General features: G+C 41.3%; 1 protein-coding gene across 3 annotated transcripts in view; it reads left to right on the top strand.

Moving 5' to 3' along the window:
* The first annotated feature begins 12,457 nt into the window (after positions 1 to 12,457).
* Positions 12,458 to 24,127, top strand: part of SHQ1 (SHQ1, H/ACA ribonucleoprotein assembly factor) — a 267,911-nt gene continuing 256,241 nt past the window's right edge. For all 3 annotated transcript variants that reach the window (XM_074032735.1, XM_005547620.4, XM_074032736.1), the window contains exons 1-4: positions 12,458 to 12,707; positions 16,500 to 16,564; positions 18,829 to 18,951; positions 20,024 to 20,178. In XM_074032735.1, coding sequence (XP_073888836.1) covers positions 12,565 to 12,707; positions 16,500 to 16,564; positions 18,829 to 18,951; positions 20,024 to 20,178 — 486 coding nt within the window. In that variant the 5' untranslated portion in view covers positions 12,458 to 12,564. The remainder of the gene's footprint in view (positions 12,708 to 16,499; positions 16,565 to 18,828; positions 18,952 to 20,023; positions 20,179 to 24,127) is intronic.

Raw genomic sequence — 24,127 nt, 5'->3', positions numbered from 1 at the left:
ATTATTGTTGTTGATTTAATTTAGACCATCAATGTATCATGATTTGGGGGCAGCGTTGCCCAGAGGAAAAAGGAAGAACCTAAGCATTATTTCCTGAAATGAAAAAAACAACTTATCCCATAAACTGTGATGATGAAGGCAACTGGCTCTACAGCGTCTGTTCAGCCACTGTCCCAGAGGCTGGAGACTTCTGAGGCCAAGAAGACATGTTTACATTTTCTTGTTTCTTCATGTCTTATCTAAAGATATATTTAGATAAGAGAGTATATGTGGATACAAAGGCCTTACTCCTTGCCTCAATATGGGACAACTCTGAAAAGGCTGGTAAAAACTGAAGAGGAAAAAAGCCATGCCAGCTCCAGAGCTGCCAGTAGAAATGGTTTCTTTTTTTTTTTTTTTTTGAGATGGAGTCTCGCTGGAGTGCAGTGGCGCAATCTCCGCTCACTGCAAGCTCTGCTTCCTGGGTTCACACCATTCTGCTGTCTCAGCCTCCTGAGTAGCTGGGACTACAGGCGCCCGCCACCGCGCCCGGCTAATTTTTTTGTATTTTTAGTAGAGACGGGGTTTCACCGTGTTAGCCAGGATGGTCTCAATCTCCTGACCTCGTGATCCGCCCGCCTCGGCCCCCCAAAATGCTGGGATTACAGGCGTGAGCCACCGCGCCTGACCAGAAATGGTTTCTTCATGTCTTATCTAAAGAGAGTATATGCTTAATTGGCTATAAATTACAATTTAAAAATCACAACCAAAGGAAAAAAAATGAAGAGAACAAAAAAAAAATCACAACCAAAAGGCTGTTAAATACTGAAATGACCACGAAAAACAAGTGTAAATAAACAAAACCTATAAGGCAAAAAAAAAAAAAAAAAAAAAAATCACCAAAAAACTGACATGAAACAAAGAAAATGTCAATGTAGAGAAAAGAAGTTCAAGTAAATTGGAAGGATGAATGAACACTTGCAGAGGATATGCAAAAAGCAGGGTGGAGAATGGAGCACAGATCAAAAGAAGAAGATTAGAAGAAGAATCTGAAGGCATGTTTTGATTACGTACAATTGACAATAACAAAATTGCTAACTGCATTTTAAACACTAAGGCATCTTGTTGAAAGGATTGGTCCTTATTTTGGAAAAAAGCAACTAATGTGAACTCTTCTGGGAAAACAATATAAAACAAGCCAGTTATACTATTTTAACTTTACAGAGAAGTGCCTGTAATGAGTTTACAATACATATAATCTACAGAAATAGTTTCAAATTGCAGGAGGGCCAATTTTCCTCCTACTTAGAGCTCATTTTGTTTTGCTTCTTTCCTTCAACAAGACTGGCTTTCTTTTGGGTGGCTGCAATAATCAAAAGACATTCAGCAAGATAGAACGCGCTGGCAATGGATTTTTTTCCCCCTAGAGACAGGGTCTTGCTGTGCTGCCTAGGTTGGAGTGCAGCAGTGCAATCATAGCTCACTGAAGCCTCAACCTCCTGGGCTTAAGCGATCCTCCTGCCTCAGCCTCCCAAGTAGCTATGACTACAGGTGCATGTCACTAACCTAGCTATTTTTTTTTCTTTTTTTGAGATGGAGTCTCACTCTATTGCCCAGGCTGGAGTGCAGTGGCATGATCTCAGCTCACTGCAACTTCCATCTCCCAGGTTCAAGTGATTCTCCTGCCTCAGCCTCCCCAGTAGCTGGGATTAGAGGCATGTGCCAGCACACCCAGCTAATTTTTTTGTATTTTTAGTGGAGATGGGATTTCATCATGTTGGCCAGGCTGCTCTAGAACTCCTGACCTGAAATCGTCCGCCCGCCTCAGCCTCCCAAAGTGCTGGGATTACAGGTGTGAGCCACTGTGCCCAGCCCCAGCTAATTTTTAAAAAATAATTTTCTGTAGAGACAGAGTCTCAATCTCTTGTCCAGGTTGGTCTTGAACTTCTGGCCTCAAGTGATCTTCCTGCTTTGTCCTCCCAAAGTGCTGGGATTACAGGCATGAGCCACCATGCCTGGATGGATTTTTAAAGTGAAGTCATGCATCATGTAGTGACAGGGACACGTTCTGGAAAATGTGTCATTAAGTGATTCTTTCTTTTTTTTTTTTTTTTTTTTTTTTTTGAGACGGAGTCTTGCTCTGTAGCCCGGGCTGGAGTGCAGTGGCCAGATCTCAGCTCACTGCAAGCTCCGCCTCCCGGGTTTACGCCATTCTCCTGCCTCAGCCTCCCGAGTAGCTGGGACTACAGGCGCCCGCCACCTCGCCCGGCTAGTTTTTTGTATTTTTAGTAGAGACGGGGTTTCACCGTGTTAGCCAGGATGGTCTCGATCTCCTGACCTCGTGATCCGCCCGTCTTGGCCTCCCAAAGTGCTGGGATTACAGGCTTGAGCCACCGCGCCCGGCCAAGTGATTCTTTCTTTAAGTGATTGTGTGAACGTCAGAGAATACTTACAAACTTGGATGGCCTAGCCTCCTATACACCTGGGCTGTATGGTATAAGCTTTTGCTCCTAGGCAACAAACCTGCACAGCATGTTACTGTACTAAATAATGTAGGAAATTGTAACAGAATGATAGGTATTTGTATATCTAAATAAATCTAAATCTAGAAAAGGTACAGTCAAAATACAGTATCATAATCTTATGGGATCACTATCTTACATGTGGTCTATTGTTGACTGGAAAGTCATTATCGGGCACAAGACTGTACAGGCAAACTCATGGCTTTAAGACCCCTTAGTGAAGAAATGCTGGGAAAGGACACTGCAGGAAAATCAAAAGGAGGCTTCAGAGTTACATGGGGAATTTTAGTATTGAAGGGAAGGTCAGCATTCCAGTCTAAGACTCTAAGAAGGAGAGTTGAGTGCAGATGGTTTTGGGGGATGCTTTTGGAGATAACACCTCTACAAAGAGGGAGGTGGGACTGGACATTACAATTGCAAGCAAGGCCTCCACCATTTCTCTTTTTTTTTGAGATGGAGTCTCACTCTGTCATGCAGGCTGGAGTACAGTGGCGTGATCTCGGCCCACGGCAAGCTCTGCCTCCCGGGTTCATGCCATTCTCCTGCCTCAGCCTCCCGAGTAGCTGGGACTACAGGTGCCGGCCACCATGCCGCTAATTTTTTGTATTTTTAGTAGAGACGGGGTTTCACCATGTTAGCCAGGAGTCTCGATCTTCTGACCTTGTGATCTGCCTGCCTTGGCCTCCCAAAGTGTTGGGATTACAGGCGTGAGCCACTGCGCCCAGCCATACCATTTCTACTAGGAGCTTTGGAGCTGGGATGACTTTTTCTTCTTCAGTATTTAACAGCCTTTTCGGAGTTGTCTCATATTGTGGAAAGGAGTAAGGCCTTTTGCACATCAGCCCTCTGGAAGAGGGTAACTGGAAAAGGTAGTTCTCTCTAGGTAAGGGCAGTGCCCTGTGAGGTACACAGCTGTGAGCCAGCAGCAGCAGTGTCCCTCCCAGCATCCAGGGTCTTCTGACCGTTGTCCAGGCATCCACAGATTCTCTTTTTATTGAGATATTACACAGAGTAATGTGCACAAATCTTAAATCCATGGCTCTATGAATTTTTATGTATGAATACACTTATATAATTCCCATTCAAACTAAGATAAAAACCAAATTTTCAATACCCCAGCAGGCTGTCTCAAGTCCCCTCAATAACCATTCACACAGATGTAATCACTATTCTCACATCTATGACCACTGGTTTTGCCTGTTTTTGAACTTCATATAAGTGGAAATATCTATATTTACTAATATATTAGTATATTATTATATATTAGTAAATATATAATATATATATATTTAGATAATATCTAAATATACTCTCCTGGGTCTTGCCTTTTTGACTTAATGTGCCTAATGTGATTCACGTATGTTGCTCTGCATAGCAGTAATTTATTCTTACTGCTGTGTGTCTATATTGAGTGAATATACCACAATTTGCTCATTCTTCTCTTTTTTTTTTTGAGGCGGAGTTTCACTCTTGTTGCCCAGGCTGGATTCCAATGGCGTGATCTTGGCTCACTGCAACCTCCGCCTCCCAGGTTCAAGTTATTATTCTGCCTCAGCCTTCTGAGTAGCTGGGATTACAGGCATGTACCATCATGCCTGGCTAATTTTGTATTTTTAGTAGAGACAGGGTTTCTCCATGTTGGTCAGGCTGGTCTCAAATTCCCGACCTCAGGTGATCTTCCCATCTCAGCCTCCCAAAGTGCTGGGATTACAGGCGTGAGCCACCACACCTGGCCCTTGCCCATTCTACTCTTAATGAGCACTTGAATTGTATCCAGTTTTGACTATTATAAATAATGCATCCATGAACGCTCTTGTACATGTCTCTCGATGGAATAGTACCTCACTTCTGTTATGTGTAAAAGAGGAACTTCAAGGTATACATATGTTTAGCCTTAGTAGATACTGCCAAACAATTTTTTAAGGTAGTTATACCAGTTTACAATCCCACCACAATCTTTCAAGCCAAAAAAGGTACATTTAAATCATTTCTGCATGAGGGACTACAAATATGTTCACCTCTGTCTGTACTAAACAATACAAAAATTAGCTGGGTGTGGTGGCATGTGCCTGTAGTCCTAGCTACACCTCAAAAAAATAATAATAAAAATAAAAATATGTTTACTCTGAATCAAGGAAAACATTAGTTAGACTAAGGATAACTAGACTGTAGGAACTTTTTAAAAAGTAAGATAAAGACTTGAATCAGCTCTCCTCCATGGGTATTGTAGAAACTTTTCTCCAGTAATTTTGCAGGAGCGTGAAGAAGGTTTAAGGGGTTCCTTATGTGTGGTCATGAGTCAGGTTCCCTAGAAGCAGATCTTGAGAGATTTTTTTTTTTTTTTTGAGACAGAGTCTTGCTCTGTCACTCAGTCTGGAGTGCAGTGGTGCGATCTCGGTTCACTGCAACCTGTGCCTTCCAGGTTCAAGTGATTCTCCTGCCTCAGCCTCCTGAGTAGCTGGGACTACAGGCATGCGCCACCATGTCCGGCTAATTTTTGTTTGTTTATTTATTTATTTATATTTATTTATTTTTGAGATGGAGTTTCACTCTTGTTGCCCAGGCTGGAGTGCATTGGTGTAATGTCAGCTCACTGCAACCTCTGCCTCCCAGGTTCAAGCGATTCTCCTGTCTCAGCCTCCCAAGTAGCTGTGATTACAGGCGCCCACCACTATGCCCAGCAAATTTTTGTATTTTTAGTAGAGATAGAGTTTTACTATGTTGGCCAGGCTGGTCTCGAACTCCTGATCTCAGGTGATCCACCCACCTCGGCCTCCCAAAGTGTTGGGATTACAGGCGTCAGCCACCACGCCCGGCCTATTTTTGTATTTTTAGTAGAGACAGGGTTTCTCCCTGTTGGCCAGGGCGGTCTTGAACTACTGACCTCTGGTGGTCTGCCCACCTCTGCCTCCCACAGTGCTGAGATTACAGGTGTGAGTCACTGTACCTGGCCAGATCCTGAGAGATTTTGATGCATGTGATTTACGAGGAAGGGTTCTCTGGAGAAACTTATTGAGGAGGTGAAAGGGAATGGGAAAAGGGAAGACAGCCAAATCAAGATGTGGGTTTGGGGAAAATCTAGCCTTGGCCTGATCCCATTAAAAAAACAAAACAAAACTCTGGCGCATAAGCCATGCCACAGAGTCACCTTCCCTTTTGAGCTGGTCTTCTGAACCCCATATCATTCCTCGTGATTGCAGGCCTGGGCAAGGGGGTAGTGGTGGTGGTGGTGGTAATTAAATCCTGGAGGTTTCTTCTGTCAATCTAAAGCAGCTGTTCTCAGCCCTGGGCAATTTTGTCCCCTCGAGGGCATTTGGCAAAGTCTGGAGATGTTTTGTGATTGTCACACCAGGAAAACTCATGCTTGTATTGAGAGATTAGAGGATAAAGATGCTGCTAAACATCCTACAATGCATAGGACAGCCTTCTGCAACAAAGAATGATCCTGCACACGATACTGGGGTGAAGAAATCCTGGGCTAGGACAATTCTTTGGAGGGATCAGTGGGAAGCCATTACATTCACTGCTAGTGACAGATGAGCTTCCTGGCTCCATAAAGGGAATCTGGGCAGGGCATCAGAATAGTACCTTTTGCAGATGTCTTTTCAAAATATGTTAAACAATGAAGGAGGCTTGAAATGCGGTTAAGTTAGCATTCTTTTGTAATTCTGCATTTCACTTAATGGGATGAGACTAGCATCTTGAAATATATATCACTAAGCCCTTAGGTACATTGCTCAGAAATCTTGTCAAAAAACACTCTTACATCAGCTGTAACCATTCTGGATTTTCTTTGGAGCTTTATTGAACTTGTGTAAAACTGGAATTGGGCTGAATCCTCCCTGAAATACTCATTACTATGCTGCATTAGTGCTAACACTGTGCTCCTTAGCAAGTTTAACTCTAACAGTAATGTGAATGGGCTAAAAGACTGGGGAAAAGAACAAAAATAGCTGTACTTAAATCCAGAGGAGTTTGAAAACCACTGGAGTTCACCAGTGTCAGACTTATGGTCTTCTTAGTCTCTACATCCTGTTGGGATCATCCCTTAAACCTCTTTTACAGTCCTGTATTTATCTGTCTGTTACCCATTAATTTATCTGTGTCCTCTCAGAAGCAGTTTATAGCTTGGAATTGCAAAACTCAGAGTATCAATGGCAAGAAATATTTGCAAATTATGTCTCCAACAAAAGGCTAACATCCAGAATTTACAAGGAACTCAAACAACTCAACAAGGGGGAAAAAAAAACTGTAAAAAGTAGGCAAAGGACATGAACAGACGTTTCTCCAAAGAAGATATACAAGTAGCCAATAAACACGAAGAAATGCTCAACATCACTAATTAGAGAAAAGTAAATTACAACAACAATGAGATATTATCTTAACACCAGTCAGAATGGCCATGATTAGAAAGTCAAACAACAGATGTTGGCATGGATGTGGAGAGAAGGGAATGCTTATGCACTGTTGGTGGGGATGGAAATTAGTACAGCCTCTACAGAAAACAGTATGGAGATTTCTCGAATAACTAAAAATAGAAATATAATTTGAACTTGCAATCTCACTACTGGGTATCTACCCAAAGGAAAGAAATCATTATATTAAAAAAAGACACTTATCTGAGTGCGGTGGCTCATGCCTGTAATGCTAGCACTTTGGGAGGCTGTGGTGGGCGGACTGCCTGAGCTCAGGAGTTCGAGACCAGCCTGGGCAACATGGTGAAACCCTATCTCTACTAAAATACACAAAAATTAGCCAGGTGCACACCTGTAGTCCCAGTTACTTGGGAGGCTGAGGTAGGAGGAACGCTTAAACCCGGGAGACGGAGGTATCAGTGAGCCACGATCGTACCATTGCACTCCAGCCTGGGCAACAGAGCAAGATTCTGTCTCAAAAAACAAAAACAAAAACAAAAACAAAACACCAGTCATATGTGTACTGTAGCACTACTCACGATAGCAGTCATGAAATCAACCTAAGCGTCCATCAGTGGTTGACTGGATAAAGAAAATGTGGTAGCTGGGTGCAGTGGCTCACGCCTATAATCCCAACACTTTGGGAGGCCGAGGCAGGTGGCTCACTTGAGGTCAGGAGTTCAAGACCAGCCTGGCCAACATGATGAAACCCATCTCTACTAAAAATACAAAAAATCAGCTGGACATGGTGGTACATGCCTGTAGTCCCAGCCACTCGGGAGGCTGAGGCAGGAGAATTGCTTGAACCCAGGAGGCAAAGGTTGCAGTGAGCTGAGATTGTGCCACTGCACTCCAGCCTGGGCAACAGAGTGAGATTCTGTCTCAAATAAATAAATAGATAAAATAAAAAAGTGGTATATGTATACCATGAAATACTATGCAGCCATAAAAAATAATGAAATCAAGCCCTTTGCAGCAATATGGATGGAGCTGGAAGCCATTATCTTAAATAGATATAGAAAATCTCAGAAATAGAAAATCTCAGAAATAGAAAATCAAATACTGTAAGTTCTCATTTATAAGTAGGAGCCTAAACAATGGGTACACATGAACATGAAGATGGAGATAGTAGACACTGGGGACTCCAAAGCGGGAGACTGAGAAGGGTAAGGGCTGAAAAATTACCTAATGGGTACTGTGTTCACTATTTGGGTGATGGCTAACTAGAAGGACAACCCCAACATTATGCAATATATCCACGTAACAGAATTGCACATGAAACCCCGAATCTAAAATAAAATAAATTTAAATAAAAAACTAATGATATCTAGTCCCATTGTATTACCACTGTTATACAAAAGGATTTTTTCAAACTTCAAAATGTTATCTAGTTTGTATTCTAACTTTCGTATTTTTATCCTAGTTTTGTAATCCTAGTATTAGTTTTATTTTTTTCCTTTCTTAAAATGTTAAAATGAATCATCACCATATTCAATTCTGTTTTTAAGAGTTACAACACTAGGCCAGGAGTGGTGGCTCACTCTTATAATTCCGGTGCTTTGGGAGGCTGAAGTGGGAAGATCGATTGAGGCCAGGAGTTTGAGACCAGCCTTTGCAACATAGCAAGACCCCGTCTCTACTAAAAAAAAAAAAAAAGTTAGCTGGGTGTGGTGAAACATACCTGTAGTCCTAGCCACTCGGGAGGCTAGGTGGGAGGATTGCTTGAGCCTAGGAGGTTGAGGCTGCAGTGAGCTATGATCCTGCCACTGCACTCCAGCCTGGGAAACAGCACAAGACCCTGTCTCTGGGGGAAAAAAAAAAGTACAAAGAGTACAACTATGGATAAACCTATTCTTGACAAAAATGTAGTCAAATGGAAATATTGTAATGCCATATATTATATATAGATATATTTTAACATGGAGTCTTGCTCTATCACCCAGGCTGGAGGGCAATGGAGCAATCTCGTCTCACTGCAACCACCACTTCCCAGGTTCAAAGGATTCTCCTGCCTCACAGCCTTCCAAGTAGCTGGGATTACAGGTGGCGCCACCACACCTGGCTAATTTTTTTGTATTTTTAGTACTAACAGGGTTTTCCCATGATGGCCACGGTGGTCTCAAACTCTTGACCTCAAGTGATTCACCCGCCTAGGCCTCCCAAAGTGCTGGGATTACAAGCCTGAGCCACCATGCCCAGCCTGTAATGCTATATTAAGTGAGGAAAGCAAATACAGATTATTACATTATTTTGTTGAAAATACTTCCCATACTTTTATGAATAGGAGACTGAAAAGATGTATGCCAAAATAATGGTTGTATGCCAAAATACAGTGGTTAAGATGTAGTTTGCAAGTAATGTGTCAGATTCCACCACCTCCCCAAAATGGCCCAGAGAATGAACTAGAGATATAAACAACTTATTCAGGAAGCTATTTTTCAACATAGGTTAAAACTCCATTCTTTGAGATAACATTGTTTTAATCACCTACATGCATGCCACCTTCTGGAAACAAGGAGTATTTCACCATTAAAAGACTTAACAATAGAACTTGGTAATAAAGCTCACATTGCAATTGTTTATAAAAACCATTTTTAATTCAACATTTAATTTGGAAGCTTATGGATCACAATCAGGGTTGTTAGATCAGAGGAGGGGCCAATTTAAAATAATGAAAGATGATGGGTTACACACTTGTCCTAAATAAGTTGGTCATGGAAAAAACTTTATCTTATTATTTTATTTTATGTCCTCTGTAGGCCAGAAGAAAAAACTATTTTTAAAATAGTGGTAGGCCATCCAAAAGTAAGCTTTCAGAAAATGAAAAGATAAAAAATACTGCAACATTTGAATGCTCAAAAATGATGAAAAATTGCATTCCTATTTTTCCCCTCTAAACCAGAGCTAATTTAAAATATTAAAATGTCTTTATTGTCAAGCAATATCTGTATCCAGAAATAGAAACTCAATTTGATCTATAAATCAATATAGCTATGTCTCAAAAATGAACCAAAGTAGGAAAAAAAGCATGTTGCAGAATTACATTTATAGTGTGAGAATGTGCCCACATAAAGTGGGTCTAAACACAAGGCATCAGGGTCCATAGAAATGGATGTAGAATTAGAAATGGGTCTGAAGTGATAGCTACAAGGACTGCCTCTGAGGAAGGAGAAAGAACCAAAGTTGCATGGCAGCCAAAAGGAACTTTATGTTCTTAAGTGAGAATGAATCTATAACTTATATTTACCACAAATTAGAAATGCAAAAATAAGAAAACTGTTGCTTGTAAGAAAACAAAAACCAACAGAAACCCAAAACAACAAAACTTTGTTATATACTTGAAACTATCAGTATTTTATGGTTTCACAGATGCAATATATATTTCTTATAATGAGAGCAGCACTGAACCATGTCGTCTGTTTTTCTGTATTGCAGTCCTGTGTGTGTGTGTGTTGCCAGACACATAATAAAGTACCCAGGAAATGCACAGCTGTAGTTTGCAAAGTGCTTTCAATTAGAGTTTCCTCATGGATAGCATAGCTTGTTTCAGTTGATTCTCTGGCATTAATAATTTAAAAATATTAATGCTTGTGACCTACAGGAATGAGGCCCCATGGTAGATGTAGAGATTCTTCCTTTCTTTTTGAGATGGAGTTGCACTCTTGTCACCCAGGCTGGAGTGCAATGGCGCAATCTCGGCTCACTGCAACTTCTGCCTCCTGGGTTCAAGGCATTCTCCTGCCTCAGCCTCCTGAGTAGCTGGGATTATAGGTGCACACCACCATGCCCAGCTAATTTTTGTATTTTTAGTAGAGACGGGGTTTTACCATTTTGGCCAGGCTAGTCTCGAACTCCTGACCTCAGGTGATCCACCCGCCTGGGCCTCCCAAAGTGCTGGGATTACAGGCGTGAGCCACCGCACCCGGCCAAGATTCTTTGTAAAGAAGCTAACTTGGAATAGTTTAGTCAAAGGCCTATCTCAAGGGACCTTTTGAGAGCTTTACTAAATCCAAGTTGGCATCAATTCATTGTCAATATTGAGTGCCTGTTACTTGTAAGGCTCAGTATGGTCTAAAGCAGGCATGCTTGGCATTAGAATGTGAAACAAAGGAAGTAGGTGGTAATAACAGAGGGAGTCAACTCCGTAATAGTGTAGAGCCTGGGCCTAGGAATCAGACTCACCTGGGTTTCAATTCCCATTGCACCACTTACTAACTGTGAGATCCTGTGCAAGCCAAGGGAATATATAATGCCTACTTCATAGAGCTGTCAGGAGGGAAAATGAGATCATTATAAAGGGTTTGCTGCAGTGCTAGCACATAGTAAGTATTCAGTTAATGTTAGCCCGTTATTTTTTTTTTTCTGAGTCCTAATGAAATTTCAACAATGTTTTCTTAGAATCATAAAACAGTTGGAGATTGAAAAGTCTTTTGAAGTTTTCTGGTTATCTCCACTGTCCTAGGAGATGACTTTCATCTCCTTTCCACTGATACTTAAAACCATGGAATAAATACCGCAACTGGATTATTCTAATTAGTGGTGGAATAACAGGAAACGACATGTGTGGAAAGACCAACGGAATATGTGGGGGAAGAGGGAGACTAGTGGGAGAGGCACGGAGAGAGTATAAGGGGCACACTCCAAGGGGAGAAAATACAGGGAAGACAAGTAGAAAAAAAAAAAAAACAAAACAGAAAAGATGTCCTCAGACAAGTGTAAGGACAAGAGTGAGAAAAAGGAAAGAAGGGGAATACAGAGGGATCTTAATTTGTGAATGCAATCACCGACACGGTGTAAGAGGCAAACGTTCTGAGTTCTAATCACTGTAAAATGCATGGTTATAAAATATACTCTTAACCTCTGTGAGTCGTTTTCTTTAGAGTTTGCAGCGTGGATTAGATGAGATTAGTGGGATGGATGATCTGTTAAAGAGAAAACTCTTCAAATAAGCGGTTAAGAATGAGAGAGAAAGCTGCAGAAAAAGAGAAGTGGAAAGAGAGAGGGAGGAAAGGGAAAGTGTAAGAGGAATTGTTAATAAGGCAGGTGAGGACTAAGGGAAACCACTGTAACGGTGCTGCTGTGGCTACTGCGGTGACTACTTCAGCACATCAAACGTTGACAACTTGCCAAGTTCGTTATTAGAGTTCTACATGCACAACTTCATGCTACCCTCACAGCATCTCTATGGGGCCAGGTTCTCGTATCATCCTCGTTTCACAGAAGATATAGAGAGGTTTTGTAACTTTCCCAAGGTCTTACAGCTGGGAAGTTGTGGCCAGGAAGGGATTCAAACGCAAGTCTGTCCACCTGCCAAGCCAGTGTTGTTAAAATCATCTCTAAAAACCTCGCAAAAGGCTTGGTTGCTAGTCATCCGGTCGGTCCAACGCCTGCGCCCAGGCACCACTCGCCACGTCCTTTCTCCTCCCGGCGGTTTCGAAAGTTCCACCTCTTCTCGAACGGCGTCCCGTCTCCGTGGAGATTGGCGTGGGGCGGGACTTCCTGCCCCACGCGAGAGCACTTCCGCCTCGAGCCGGAAGCTCTGTGGCTCACACCGCGGGTTCCTGCGCGTGGGGAATTGTAGAGTTTGCGTGGCGGGAACGCGGCGGCAGTGAGAGCGAGTGGCGCCGGCTGTTGCGTCCGGTGCGGCGATGCTGACCCCGGCGTTCGACCTCAGCCAGGATCCGGACTTCCTGACCATCGCCATCCGCGTGCCCTACGCCCGGGTCTCCGAGTTCGACGTCTACTTTGAGGGGTCCGACTTCAAGTTCTACGCCAAGCCCTACTTTCTCAGGCGAGTTCTGGGTGCCTGGCCGCAGGAAAGGCGCATTCGTTAGTTAGCGGCTTTAGAGGGAGAATGCAAGGTCGAGAGAGCAGTTCTCGATTGCGCGAATGCCATTTCCCGACGTTTCCACAGCTTCTCTTGGTGACAGGGCAATGCCCTCCCTCTTCCAGGGGTGCGTTTTAGATGCTGCAGAAGCCCTTTTCCTTCTTAAGCTTTCTTAAATCCCACATCAAAGGATTGCGGAATCACTTGAAAAAGTGGCGTTTGGACCGTGTCACTTGCCCGTTTCTGCCCTGTCGCCCTAGTTCTCGTTCCATTTTGACTTGTTCTGTTCTTTCACTCCGCGTTCGCTCTCCCAGTCTCTCCCTCCCTACGAACGGCGCGCGCTGACATCCCCGTGACTTCCCAACCCGTCGGTCCTTTTAACTTTGCTCAGGCAGCCTTCTGTTGATCCATCTCTTGTCTGTCCCCTCCCTACTTCCTGAAATTCTTACCTTTTTTGGACCTCTTGACACCATATTAGCCTAGTTCTCCTGCTTCCCTGCTGTCTGCTGCTTCTCGGTTTGGTTTTGCCCCTGATGTGTGGTTATTTCCCCCAAGTCTTCGTGAGGGGCCGTCAGTACTTGATCTGTTTAAATTATTCTCCTTGCAGAATCGTAACCTTAGTAGCAGCTAACACTGATCACCCGCAGTGTGGTGGACAAGCAGTTCCGTTAAGTGCTTTGTAATGCCGTATCTCATTTAACTTTGACAGTGTTGCTTAGGGATAAGCACTGCTATTAACCCCATTGCACAGAACCCGCTGCTACATATTCATCGTAAAGCATTGCCAATCTTTTGTCCTTCTCTTTATCCATCCTCCTAATTTTTCTCAAGTGCAGCTGCAGCCTGCTTTTCCCACCCAAGTACTTTTGTGATACAAACCTTCTCCACCAGTCAAGGTGGTTTTTTTCGCTGTTCCTGAACCAGTTTTGCTTGGATTTCCCTTATACCGTGTAACGTACCTATTTGAATATATTGCAGTTTCCAGTTTCTTAATTCACTTATTTCTTTAGTTTGTTTATTGAGTTTCAGTGTTGGGATTATTGCGCTGAACAAGACAAAGTTCTGCCCTCATGTACTTTACACTGGGGAGAGGAAAACAATAAACTAGCCGTCTACCTAATTGTGGCAGGTGCTATGAGGAGAAAGAAGTGCATGATATAGAATGAAAAGGGGCCCATATTTTATAAAGTAGTCAGGAACAGCCTTTCTGGGGAGGCGATATTTAAGCCAGGATGTGAAGAATAGGAAGATTATGGTGGTAGCAAATATTTATTGAATTTTTACTCCAGATTGGTGCTTTATACGGATTATCTCATTTGTTATTAGGACAGTATTACAATGAGGTTTTATTATTTACCCGTTGCCGTGGATGGATTATTTATGGGCACCCCCCCAACTCTTGCCCCCAAATTCATATGTTGAAGGTCTAATTCCGGTGTCACTTCTGCTTTATTGTATTCATCAAAACAGTCCCAGAGCCTGCTGAATTTTAAGAGGAGGGGACATAGACCTTCATGGTTGGGAAGAGTGCTGTGAGATGGGCATTCTTTGAAAATACAGTTTGCCCCCAGGTGTGGTGGCTCACGCCTGTAATCTCAGCACTTTGGGAGGCCAAGGTGGGCAGATCACTTGAGGTCAGGAGTTTGAGACCAGCCTGACCAACATGGTGAAACCCCATCTCTACTAAAAATATAAAAAAATTAGCTGGGCTCGGTGGCACGCACTTGTAGTCCTAGCTACTTGGGAAGCTGAGGTGAGAGAATCATCTGAACCTGGAAGGCGAAGATTGCAGTGAGTCAAGATTGTGCTATCGCACTCCGGCCTGAGTAACAGAGCAAGACTATGTCTTAAAAAAAAAAAAAAAAAAATACAGTTTGCTGTGGCATACCAAGGACGAATAAAACCTGGTCCCTCTCCTTGAAGAACGGAGAGTGTAGCTGGGGAGGCACCCTGTAAGCAAATATGATTTCCTATGCAGTAAGAATTGAACTCTAGGCTTTTAGAGTTTAGGGGAAGGGAGCTGGTAATAATAGCTCACATTTTCTGAATGCTCACCTATTGTGCCAGCCACTGAGCTCTTTGCATTTTCATTTCATGCTCATAGTAACTCATGGATAGTTACTGTTATTTCCCTCCTTTACAGAAGAGGGATTTATGATTCTTGAAGAATGATTAACTTGTACAAAGAAGGTTGTTACACATCTAGTAAATGGCAGATCTGGGAGTTAATTCAGATTCTGACACTAAAGTTAGTGTTTGTAACCATTATAACAAACTCATCCATAAACTGACTCCTTATTCTGGCTTAGAGGGATTTTCATTCTGAAAATGTATTGAAGCTTGAGGAAACCTTGGGACTAAAGGCTCTGGGCTGTTTGGGACTGTCAGGTGTTTTTGTTTTTAATTGTATTTAATGGGAAAGAAGGGGGAGGGCCATGGGAGGAAAGGAAGCTCAAATTTCAAGTTTGGAATGATACGGAGTGGGCCTGAGATGCCCTTCTGATGAGTTTAAATTATCTAGGCAATATCAGGCAGCCATAGACGTTTTTTAAAATAGAAAAGTGACAATTAGATTCCTGTTTTAGAAAAATTCTTTTGGGGCCTCAGTGGAAGACTGATTGAACTAGGGTAAAAATGGAAGCTGGGAAATCACTTCATTTCTTTTTTCTTTCTTTTTTTTTCTTTTGACACAGAATCTTACTCTCGCCCAGGCTGGAGTGCAGTGGCTTGATCTTGGCTCACCGCAACCTCCGCCTGCTGGGTTCAAGTGATTCTTCTGCCTCAGCCTCCTGAATAGCTGGGGCTACAGGCATGCACCACCACGCCCGGCTAATTTTTGTATTTTTAGTAGAGATGGGGTTTCTCCATGTTGGCCAGACTGGTCTTGAACTCCTGACCTAAGGTGATCCACCTGCCTTGGCCTCCCAAAGTGCTAGGATTACAGGCGTGAGCCACTGCACCCAGCCAATCACTTCCTTTCTTTTAGTACTAAAGATGGGTAAATCCCCACATAATAATGATGAGATTTGACACTTTTGCTCTCTGCTTTTTTTTTAAAGTAGTAATTTGCTTGATAAAAGCAATTGGTTTTATGTTTCTTTATTGTTTCCCATTGAGTATCCCTTGTCTGTACAGATTGAGTGTCCCTTATCTGAAATTTCAGATTTTCTAGAGTTTTGGAATATTTGTGCATACATAATGAGATATCTTGGGAATGGAACTCAAGTTTAAACACGAAATTTATTTGTTTTATATATACCTTATACACATAGCCAGAAGGTAGGTTTATATAATACCTTTATTAATTTTGTGTATGCAACCAAATTTTGACTGCTTTTTGACTGTGACTCATCACGTGAGGTCAAGTGTGGAGTTTTCCACTTTGTGGTGTCATGTTGGTGCTCAAAAAGTTTCAGATTTTCGAGCATTTCAGATTTTCAGGTTAGGGATACTCAACTTGTATTTTAACAGTAGTGATAACTATTATTTATTATGGCTTTTCTTTTTCAGTATCTATTTTATTGGTGACTAAGGGTATTCAAATAGAAAGATGAGTCATCTCTGATTTCTGCTTTCTTAGTTGGGGAAAGAATCTAACTTATTTCGAATCTAACTTATTTAGTTTATTAAAATGTGAAAGTAATACTGAGGAACTTTTTAAAAAAATGATTATTTTGATGGTTAAATGTTTACAAGTATTGATGGCCACTTATGTTGTAATTTAAGGACTTCATGAGACCTGTGTTAAATCTGCAGATTAACCCTTCCTGGAAGAATAGTAGAAAATGGAAGTGAGCAAGGGTCCTATGATGCAGATAAAGGTATCGTCTTCGGAATTTTTGTTAGTTTATTTCTTGGGATTTTTCACATTATTTACATAATAATCTTTCAAGGTACCATGGGGACCTTTCAATATCTTTCAAGTACAATCTGTTCTGATCACTCTTTCTTGCTTCTTAGTGTCTAGTGCCTGTTGATGTTTTTGTCCCCCGCAAGTCTTTTAAAGTATTTCACAATATTCTTCAAAGTAAAGTTAAATGCTCTCGTTCTGTTTCCTAGAGTACTTTCCCTACATTTAGTAGACATTTAAAAGTAAAAATTAGAACATGAAATGATTGATCATAAAAAATGTGAATGACTTATGAGCTTATGAATGGAATCTTTCTTGTATAATTTTCACACTTGAATTTTAATAACAGATAGGTGAGAGAGAAACTATGCATGGGTGGCATTTAAAGGCTAATTGAATTTTCTCCTCGTGATTGATGAGCCCTTCATTTCAGCTAGCCATGAACCCATTTATTTTTCCTTTATAGAAGCCACTGGCTTCCTTTGTCATTGGATTTAGAACACCTTGTGTACTCTTGTGTACTTTATTCAATGAATATTTATTGACCTTACTGAACTGGACTAAGGTGGGTTAAATGACAGAAATCTAACCCATAATGCAGTATAATTAATGTGTAATGAAGTATAGTGAAACTGCCTTCCTAGATAGTAAACTGGCTTTTAGTTATAGGTAAGTTGCATATTGAAACAAAATTATTAAATTTTAAAAGTACACAGGAGTTAAGGAAGATTGTATATGCGGACATATTTGGGCTGAGTTGTATTTGATATGTTGAAATTCAGTTCAGTACACTGAAAGAGGCAAAATGTTTTAAAATATAAGAGTGCTCAATAATGTAGTAAGTTCCCAGGGAAGCCTAAATAAGATTGATAAACTCAGTCAAGGAAAGAAACGAAGTACATAGAATTTGAGTCTGCCATAGACTTTAGGGATAGATCTCCTGACGTGCCCAAAAACCTTATTAAGCCATAGTTATTGTATCTAAGATTCTGTGTATTTTTAAAACTGCTGCCATTCTCCATTGGATTAGGTATTTGGATTTTTTCCTCCTTTTCCAGAAGTCTAATTAGTAACTCCTGGTTAATTCTAAGCTATTACCTTCTTAGGCCATTGATTTTTAGAAGTTTTAACTCAGATTTTTAATATTATCAGCAGGTGACGGTCATACTGCATAAGATTAAAGTATTCTATAGCTTTAACAGATTAAGATATATATATATATATATATATTTTTTTTTTTTGAGATGAAATCTCGCTCTGTTGCCCAGGCTGGAGTGCAGTGGCATGATCTCGGCTCACAGCAACCTCTTCCTCCTGGGTTCAAGCGATTCTCCTGCCTCCGCCTCTTGAGTAGCTGGGACTACAGGTGCGTCTGCCACGACGCCCAGCTAATTTTTGTATTTTTTAGTAGAGATGGGGTTTCACCATGTTGGCCAGGATGGTCTCGATCTCTTGACCTCGTGATCCGCCCACCTCAGGCTCCCAAAGTGCTGGGATTACAGGCATGAGCCACTGCACCCAGCCAGATTAATAATTTTTTATAGAAATGACAGCTTCTGAAAAACTCTTGTTAAGAACCTTTTTCTATCTTGACTTGTATTCACCAAATCTATGAGGACATAGTTTTAGAGCTCTGTAAAATAGAATTGTATTTTACCAAGGCATATATTTCTTAGATATATTTATGAAGTCTTTGACTATTTTATTTATTTTTTACTTTTTTTTGTTTTGTTTTGTTTTGTTTTTTTGTTTTTTTTTTTTTGAGACGGAGTCTTGCTCTGGAGTGCAGTGGCCGGATCTCAGCTCACTGCAAGCTCCGCCTCCCGGGTTTACGCCATTCTCCTGCCTCAGCCTCCCGAGTAGCTGGGACTACAGGGGCCCGCCACCGCGCCCGGCTAGTTTTTTGTATTTTTAGTAGAGACGGGGTTTCACCATGTTAGCCAGGATGGTCTCGATCTCCTGACCTCGTGATCCGCCCGCCTCGGCCTCCCAAAGTGCTGGGATTACAGGCTTGAGCCACCGCGCCCGGCCTATTTTTTACTTTTAATTAAAAATTTTTTTTATTATTTTCTGTAGAGATGGGGTCTTGATATGTTGCCCAGGGTGTTCTTGAACTCCTGGGCTAAAATGATCCTCCTGCCTCAGCCTGCCAGAGTATTGGGATTACTGGTGTGAGCTATTGTGTCCAGCTTTTTGAATATTTTAATCTAAGCGTAAAACAAATTTATCTTTAAGGAATTTTTACCATTCGCCTGCCCAAAGAAACTCCTGGCCAGCATTTTGAGGGGCTGAACATGTTAACTGCTCTTCTGGCACCAAGAAAATCCAGGACAGCAAAACCACTTGTGGAAGAAATAGGTATGTTTATTGCAGTTGGGAGGAAATTAAGATAGATAGAAATATTTGGAATGCTGTGTATTTGTAGGGGAAATGGGATATAGTGAATGGGAAATTGAAGAAAATACTTCAGGTATAAGGTGCTCATGTGAAACCATATGAAAATAGCTTCTTTGGTGATATAATTAAGACATTAAAAATCCTGTTGAACCAGATCTCTCACATTTTTGGACCAATTGAAGCAGCATTTTGTGGTTGGCAAAATATTAGCATCTTGAGCTAACATCAGAAGTATACAGTTCAGTGAGTTATGTAAAACAGGGGTCCCCAACCCTCAGGTTGCAGACCAGTACTGATCCATGGCCTGTTAGGAACCTGGATGCACAACAGGAGGTGAGCGGAGGGCCGGGAGTATTACTGCCTGAGCTCTGGCTCCTGTCAGATCAGATTAGATTCTCATAGGAGCATGAACTTACTGTGAACTGTGCCTGCGAACGGTGTAGGTTGCGTTCTCCCTATGAGAATCTAAAGCCTGATGATCTGAGATGGAACAGTTTCATCCCCCAAAACTATCTCTTTACCCCTTTGATCTGTGGAAAAGTTGTCTTCCACAAATCCAGTCTTTGGTGCCAAAAAGTTTGGGGACCACCGATGTAAAGTGAACACCACCTCTGTCAAGAAATAGAGCATTTCCAACACCCCGGAACCCCATCCTGTATTCTTCCATTACTTTGTGCTCTCTCCAGGGTAACCACTATTCTCTGTTTTGCCTGTTACTGTGTTGCATATATAGGTCATACAGTATGTGTTGTTTTTGTCTGGCTGCTTTCACTTAACATTATTTTTGTGAGATTTATTCATATTCTAGCTGAGATTCATTTGCTTTCATTGCTATGTAATATTCCATTGTATGAATATACCACATTTTTGGTTCTTTTTTTTTTTTTGCTATCATGAATAGCGGAGCTATGAATATTCTTGTACGTGTCTTTTGGTACATCTGTGTGGGCATTTTTTCCTATACTTTTTCTTCCCCTAGTTGTGCTTAAGTCCAATACTTTAAAAAAATTAAATTAAAATTTAACACATTCAGATGCTTCTGAGATTCCTGAGGAAGTAGTTGACGATGAAGAATTTGATTGGGAAATTGAGCAGACACCCTATGAAGAGGTATCAGAAAGTGCTTTGAATCCGCAGTGCCACTATGGATTTGGAAACTTAAGATCAGGAGTGTTTCAGCGGTTACAGGTATGTTGTCTTTCTGAGAGATCTTGATCTATAGGATTTTTCCATTTGGATATTTTAATTTCAGTTATGCTTATACTCAGTAGTTTTTAAAAGTAATACTACAGGAGGTGATTGTATTTAAGCACTTAGCATAGCTAAAGTACATAGATGTTCATTCCCTTCCATATCATTGGCTGTTCTGCCTAACTGTACTGCTCTTACAGACGCCCCGTGGCTTTCTTTTTTCTCCCCTTTATTCAGTATTCTAGACATGAAGTTTCCAAAGTGCGAAGCAGAACTCTTCTCTCATACTTCCTGCAAAGCTTTATGTTTTATAGTTCTGAAAAATGTGATCATGTACTTACGGCACGATGTGTCTTCTTTTCTGTATATACATGAAATAGAATGTTCCTGGCGAGAGTGAGATTATGTGTTTTGATCAAATTGTCTAATTCTTGGTGTGTAGTACGCACCATTGTCTATTTATTCTTTTTTTTTTTTGAGACGGAGTCTTACCCTGTCGCCAAGGCTGGAGTGCAGTGCAGTGGCGCGATCTCGGCTGATGGCAACCTGTGCCTCTCAGGTTCAAGCAATTCTCCTGCCTCAGCCTCCTGAGTAGCTGGGATTACAGGTGCCCACCACCACGCCCAGCTAGTTTTTTGTATTTTTAGCAAAGATGGAGTTTTACCATGTTGGCCAGGATGGTCTCAAACTTGAGCAATTTGCCTGCCTTGGCCTCTCAAAGTTCTGGGATTACAGGCATGAGCCACTGTGCCCAGCCCATTGTTTATTTATTCTTTTTTTTTTTTTTTAAGACAGAGTCTCACTTTGCTGGAGTGCATGTGGCATGATCTTGGCTCACTGCGACCTCTGCCTCCTGGGTCCAAGCAATTCTCCGGCCTCAGCCTCCCAAGCAGCTGGGATTACAGGTGCCCATCACCACGCCTGGCTAATTTTTCTATTTTTAGTAGAGACGGAGTTTTGCCATGTTGGCCAAATTAGCCGGATGTGGTGGTGCGTGTAATCCCAGCAGTTTGGGAGGCCGAGGCGGGCGGATCATGAGGTCAGGAGATCGAGACCATCCTGGCTAACATGGTGAAACCCCGTCTCTATTAAAATACAAAAAATTAGCCAGGCATGGTGGCACCTGCCTGTAGATCAGGCTACTCGGGAGGCTGAGGCAGGAAGATCCCTTGAACCCAGGAGGCGGAGGTTGCAGTGAGCTGAGATCGCGCCACTGCATTCCAGCCTTGGCGACAGAGCGAGACTCTGTCTCAAAAAACAAAACAAAACAAAACCTGTTTAGAATGTGGTTTATTATCTTAAGACATATTTGAATTTACCAAGGAGAGGGAAAAGACCCAGGTTCTAGTCCTGCTTCTGCCTATGTTTAGATTTGGGATACCAGGCCAGTTATTTGACCACAAGTAAGTTTTGTCTCCTCTTTTGGAAAGTGGGGATAAATTTGCCCACCTACTTTATAAGGCTGTCTTGAAAATTTAAGAAGAGAATGTATGTGAAAAGTCTTTGGAAAGTGTAGAATGCTGTAAAGACTCCTGCCCTTGAAAAATATAAAATGCTCTCAAAATTCCTTAAAGGGAACAAAATTGAGATTTACTTAGGAGCAAATAATGCTGATAAAATAGCCTTCCTTCTAAAAACTTAGGTGTTTTTCTGCTGAGTTGTAGTCTGTCCATATTCTCTGCTTGATCACAATCGCTGGTGATCTCAGAGGTAATTAGAATAGTCAGTTTTGTCTGTAGCAGGAACTACAGTGAATGGACCTCAATTGTTTGGCCAAGAGATAGTTTGTGGTCAGGCTGTTTGGGGCTTGCCAATCTAACGCTATACATGAATGATAATAAATGTCACACGGCTAAGTACAGATTTTACATTTAGATTAGAAGTGCTTCTTGAGGTCAGGGGTTTGTTACTTAATTGTTGCTGCTATTTACGGAAAATCCTTTTGAAGGATTTCTGACACGTTGCTGAGATGTTGCAGGAATGCCATAATGTGAACCTAGAACGAGTCCCTTTTAGGTCAGAGATTCTTGTATCTTGAAAATGTTCACTTAATAAATAATTTAATTTTTTTTTTTTAAAGCTGCTATACTTTCTGTCTTTTTGGATGTCTTAACTAATGTGTCAAATACCTGGATATTTATTACTTAGGTTAAAAACATTAAATATTAACCAATATAGTTCACTCCTGTCTAATCCCTTTTTGTTTACATCCCTCTTATTTCCCATCAGAAATAAACCACTGTGGCTGCACGTGGTGGCTCATGCCTGTAATCCCAGCAATTTGGGAGGGTGAGGCGGGCGGGTCAGGAGTTCGAGACCAGTCTAGCCAACATGGTGAAACCCTGTCTCTACTTAAAAATACAAAAATCAGCTGAGCATGGTGGCGCACGCCTATAATCCCAGCTATTTGGGAGGCTGGCAGGAGAATCGCTTGAACCCAGGAGATAGAGGTTGCAGTGAGCCGAGATTGCGCCACTGAACTCCATCCAGTCTGGGTGACAGAGTGAGACTAAATCTCAGGGGGAAAAAAAAAAGGAAAAAAAAGGAAATGAACCACTGAATGTAATGTTTATTATTCTAAGCGTTTAAAATGGCTTAATTGTCTAAAATCATTAAACTCTTCTTCAAATTTTAACTGCATGAGCATTGTTTTTCTAAACAATTTGAATGCATATTCCCTAATGTAGGGGAAAAACGGCTGAGCATCTGGGAAAACTCTAAGGGTTTTATCAAGTGAATAGTATACTACTTGTAGTATAGGTTTATAACCCCATATGTGGAATGCTGGGATCACACAAAGTTCTGAAAACTAAAAGTTTTAAAATATTTAATTTGATGGCAAAACTTAACCTGAAATGATACAGGTTTTTAAATCCCACTTAGTGTACATATTCAAAACTTCCTTGTAGAAGTAGTGTTTGGATATGGGCGCTGCCCCAGACATCTTAGAGGGTATTACGTAAAATATGGTGTGCGCGCCATGTTACCTTTCCAAACTCTGAGTGAATCCTGAAGCTCACCTTGCTCCAGGGGATTTGGATAGCACTGTGCTGAGTGCTTTGTGTGCAGCAACCAGACTTTTTCAGAAATCAAGTGTAAACCCAAGATTCCAAAAATTCAAATGTATCCTCTTGAAGGTATTAAGGTGGATATGTTTTATGAAATATTGCCACAGAAATCTTGCATAATTGGTTAATTACTTGTAGAGTTTGTCTGCATTCACAGCTGCTCTGTTTATGGCAGCTGTAACAAGTGGTTCAAAACTGAGTGATTCCAAAAATTCAAATGTATCCTCTTGAAGGTATTAAGGTGGATATGTTTTATGAAATATTGCCACAGAAATCTTGCATAATTGGTTAATTACTTGTAGAGTTTGTCTGCATTCACAGCTGCTCTGTTTATGGCAGCTGTAACAAGTGGTTCAAAACTGAGTGATCATGTGAGGTTAATAATGTGACCCTATTTCTGTGAGTAAAGCAGCTAGAAGAAACTGAAATGATGATCACAAATAAGATATTTTAGAACATCTCTTCTAATTTAAAATTATTTTGAAAACTTCACCATTTTCTCAAATACTATTTTCGTACAAGTTTATTTTTTCTAGTTCTGCCTGTAGATGAAGAGATGTCCATACAGCTTCATTAACTATTCATATCAGTATTTTTACAGCTTTTTCCTCCCTCCATAGATGAAAAATGGCTTTTTTTGTTTCTAAGAATAAGAGCAATACAGATTTATTATAAAAATATAATACAAAGAAGAAAGTAAAAAAATTCATAATTTCAACTCAGGGATCTTTTCTTCATTGAATAATTTAGCCCTTTACAGAAGTCTTTCACATTTTTTGCCTCCAACTTTTTTTTTTTTCCCCTGAGACGGAGTCTTGCTCTGTCGCCCAGGCTGGAGTGCAGTGGCGCAATCTCAGCTCACTGCAAGCTCCGCCTCC

Source organism: Macaca fascicularis, chromosome 2 (genome assembly GCF_037993035.2).
Source record: "Macaca fascicularis isolate 582-1 chromosome 2, T2T-MFA8v1.1".
Lineage (NCBI taxonomy): Eukaryota > Metazoa > Chordata > Mammalia > Primates > Cercopithecidae > Macaca > Macaca fascicularis.
This window is presented reverse-complemented; position numbering and strand designations above follow the sequence as displayed.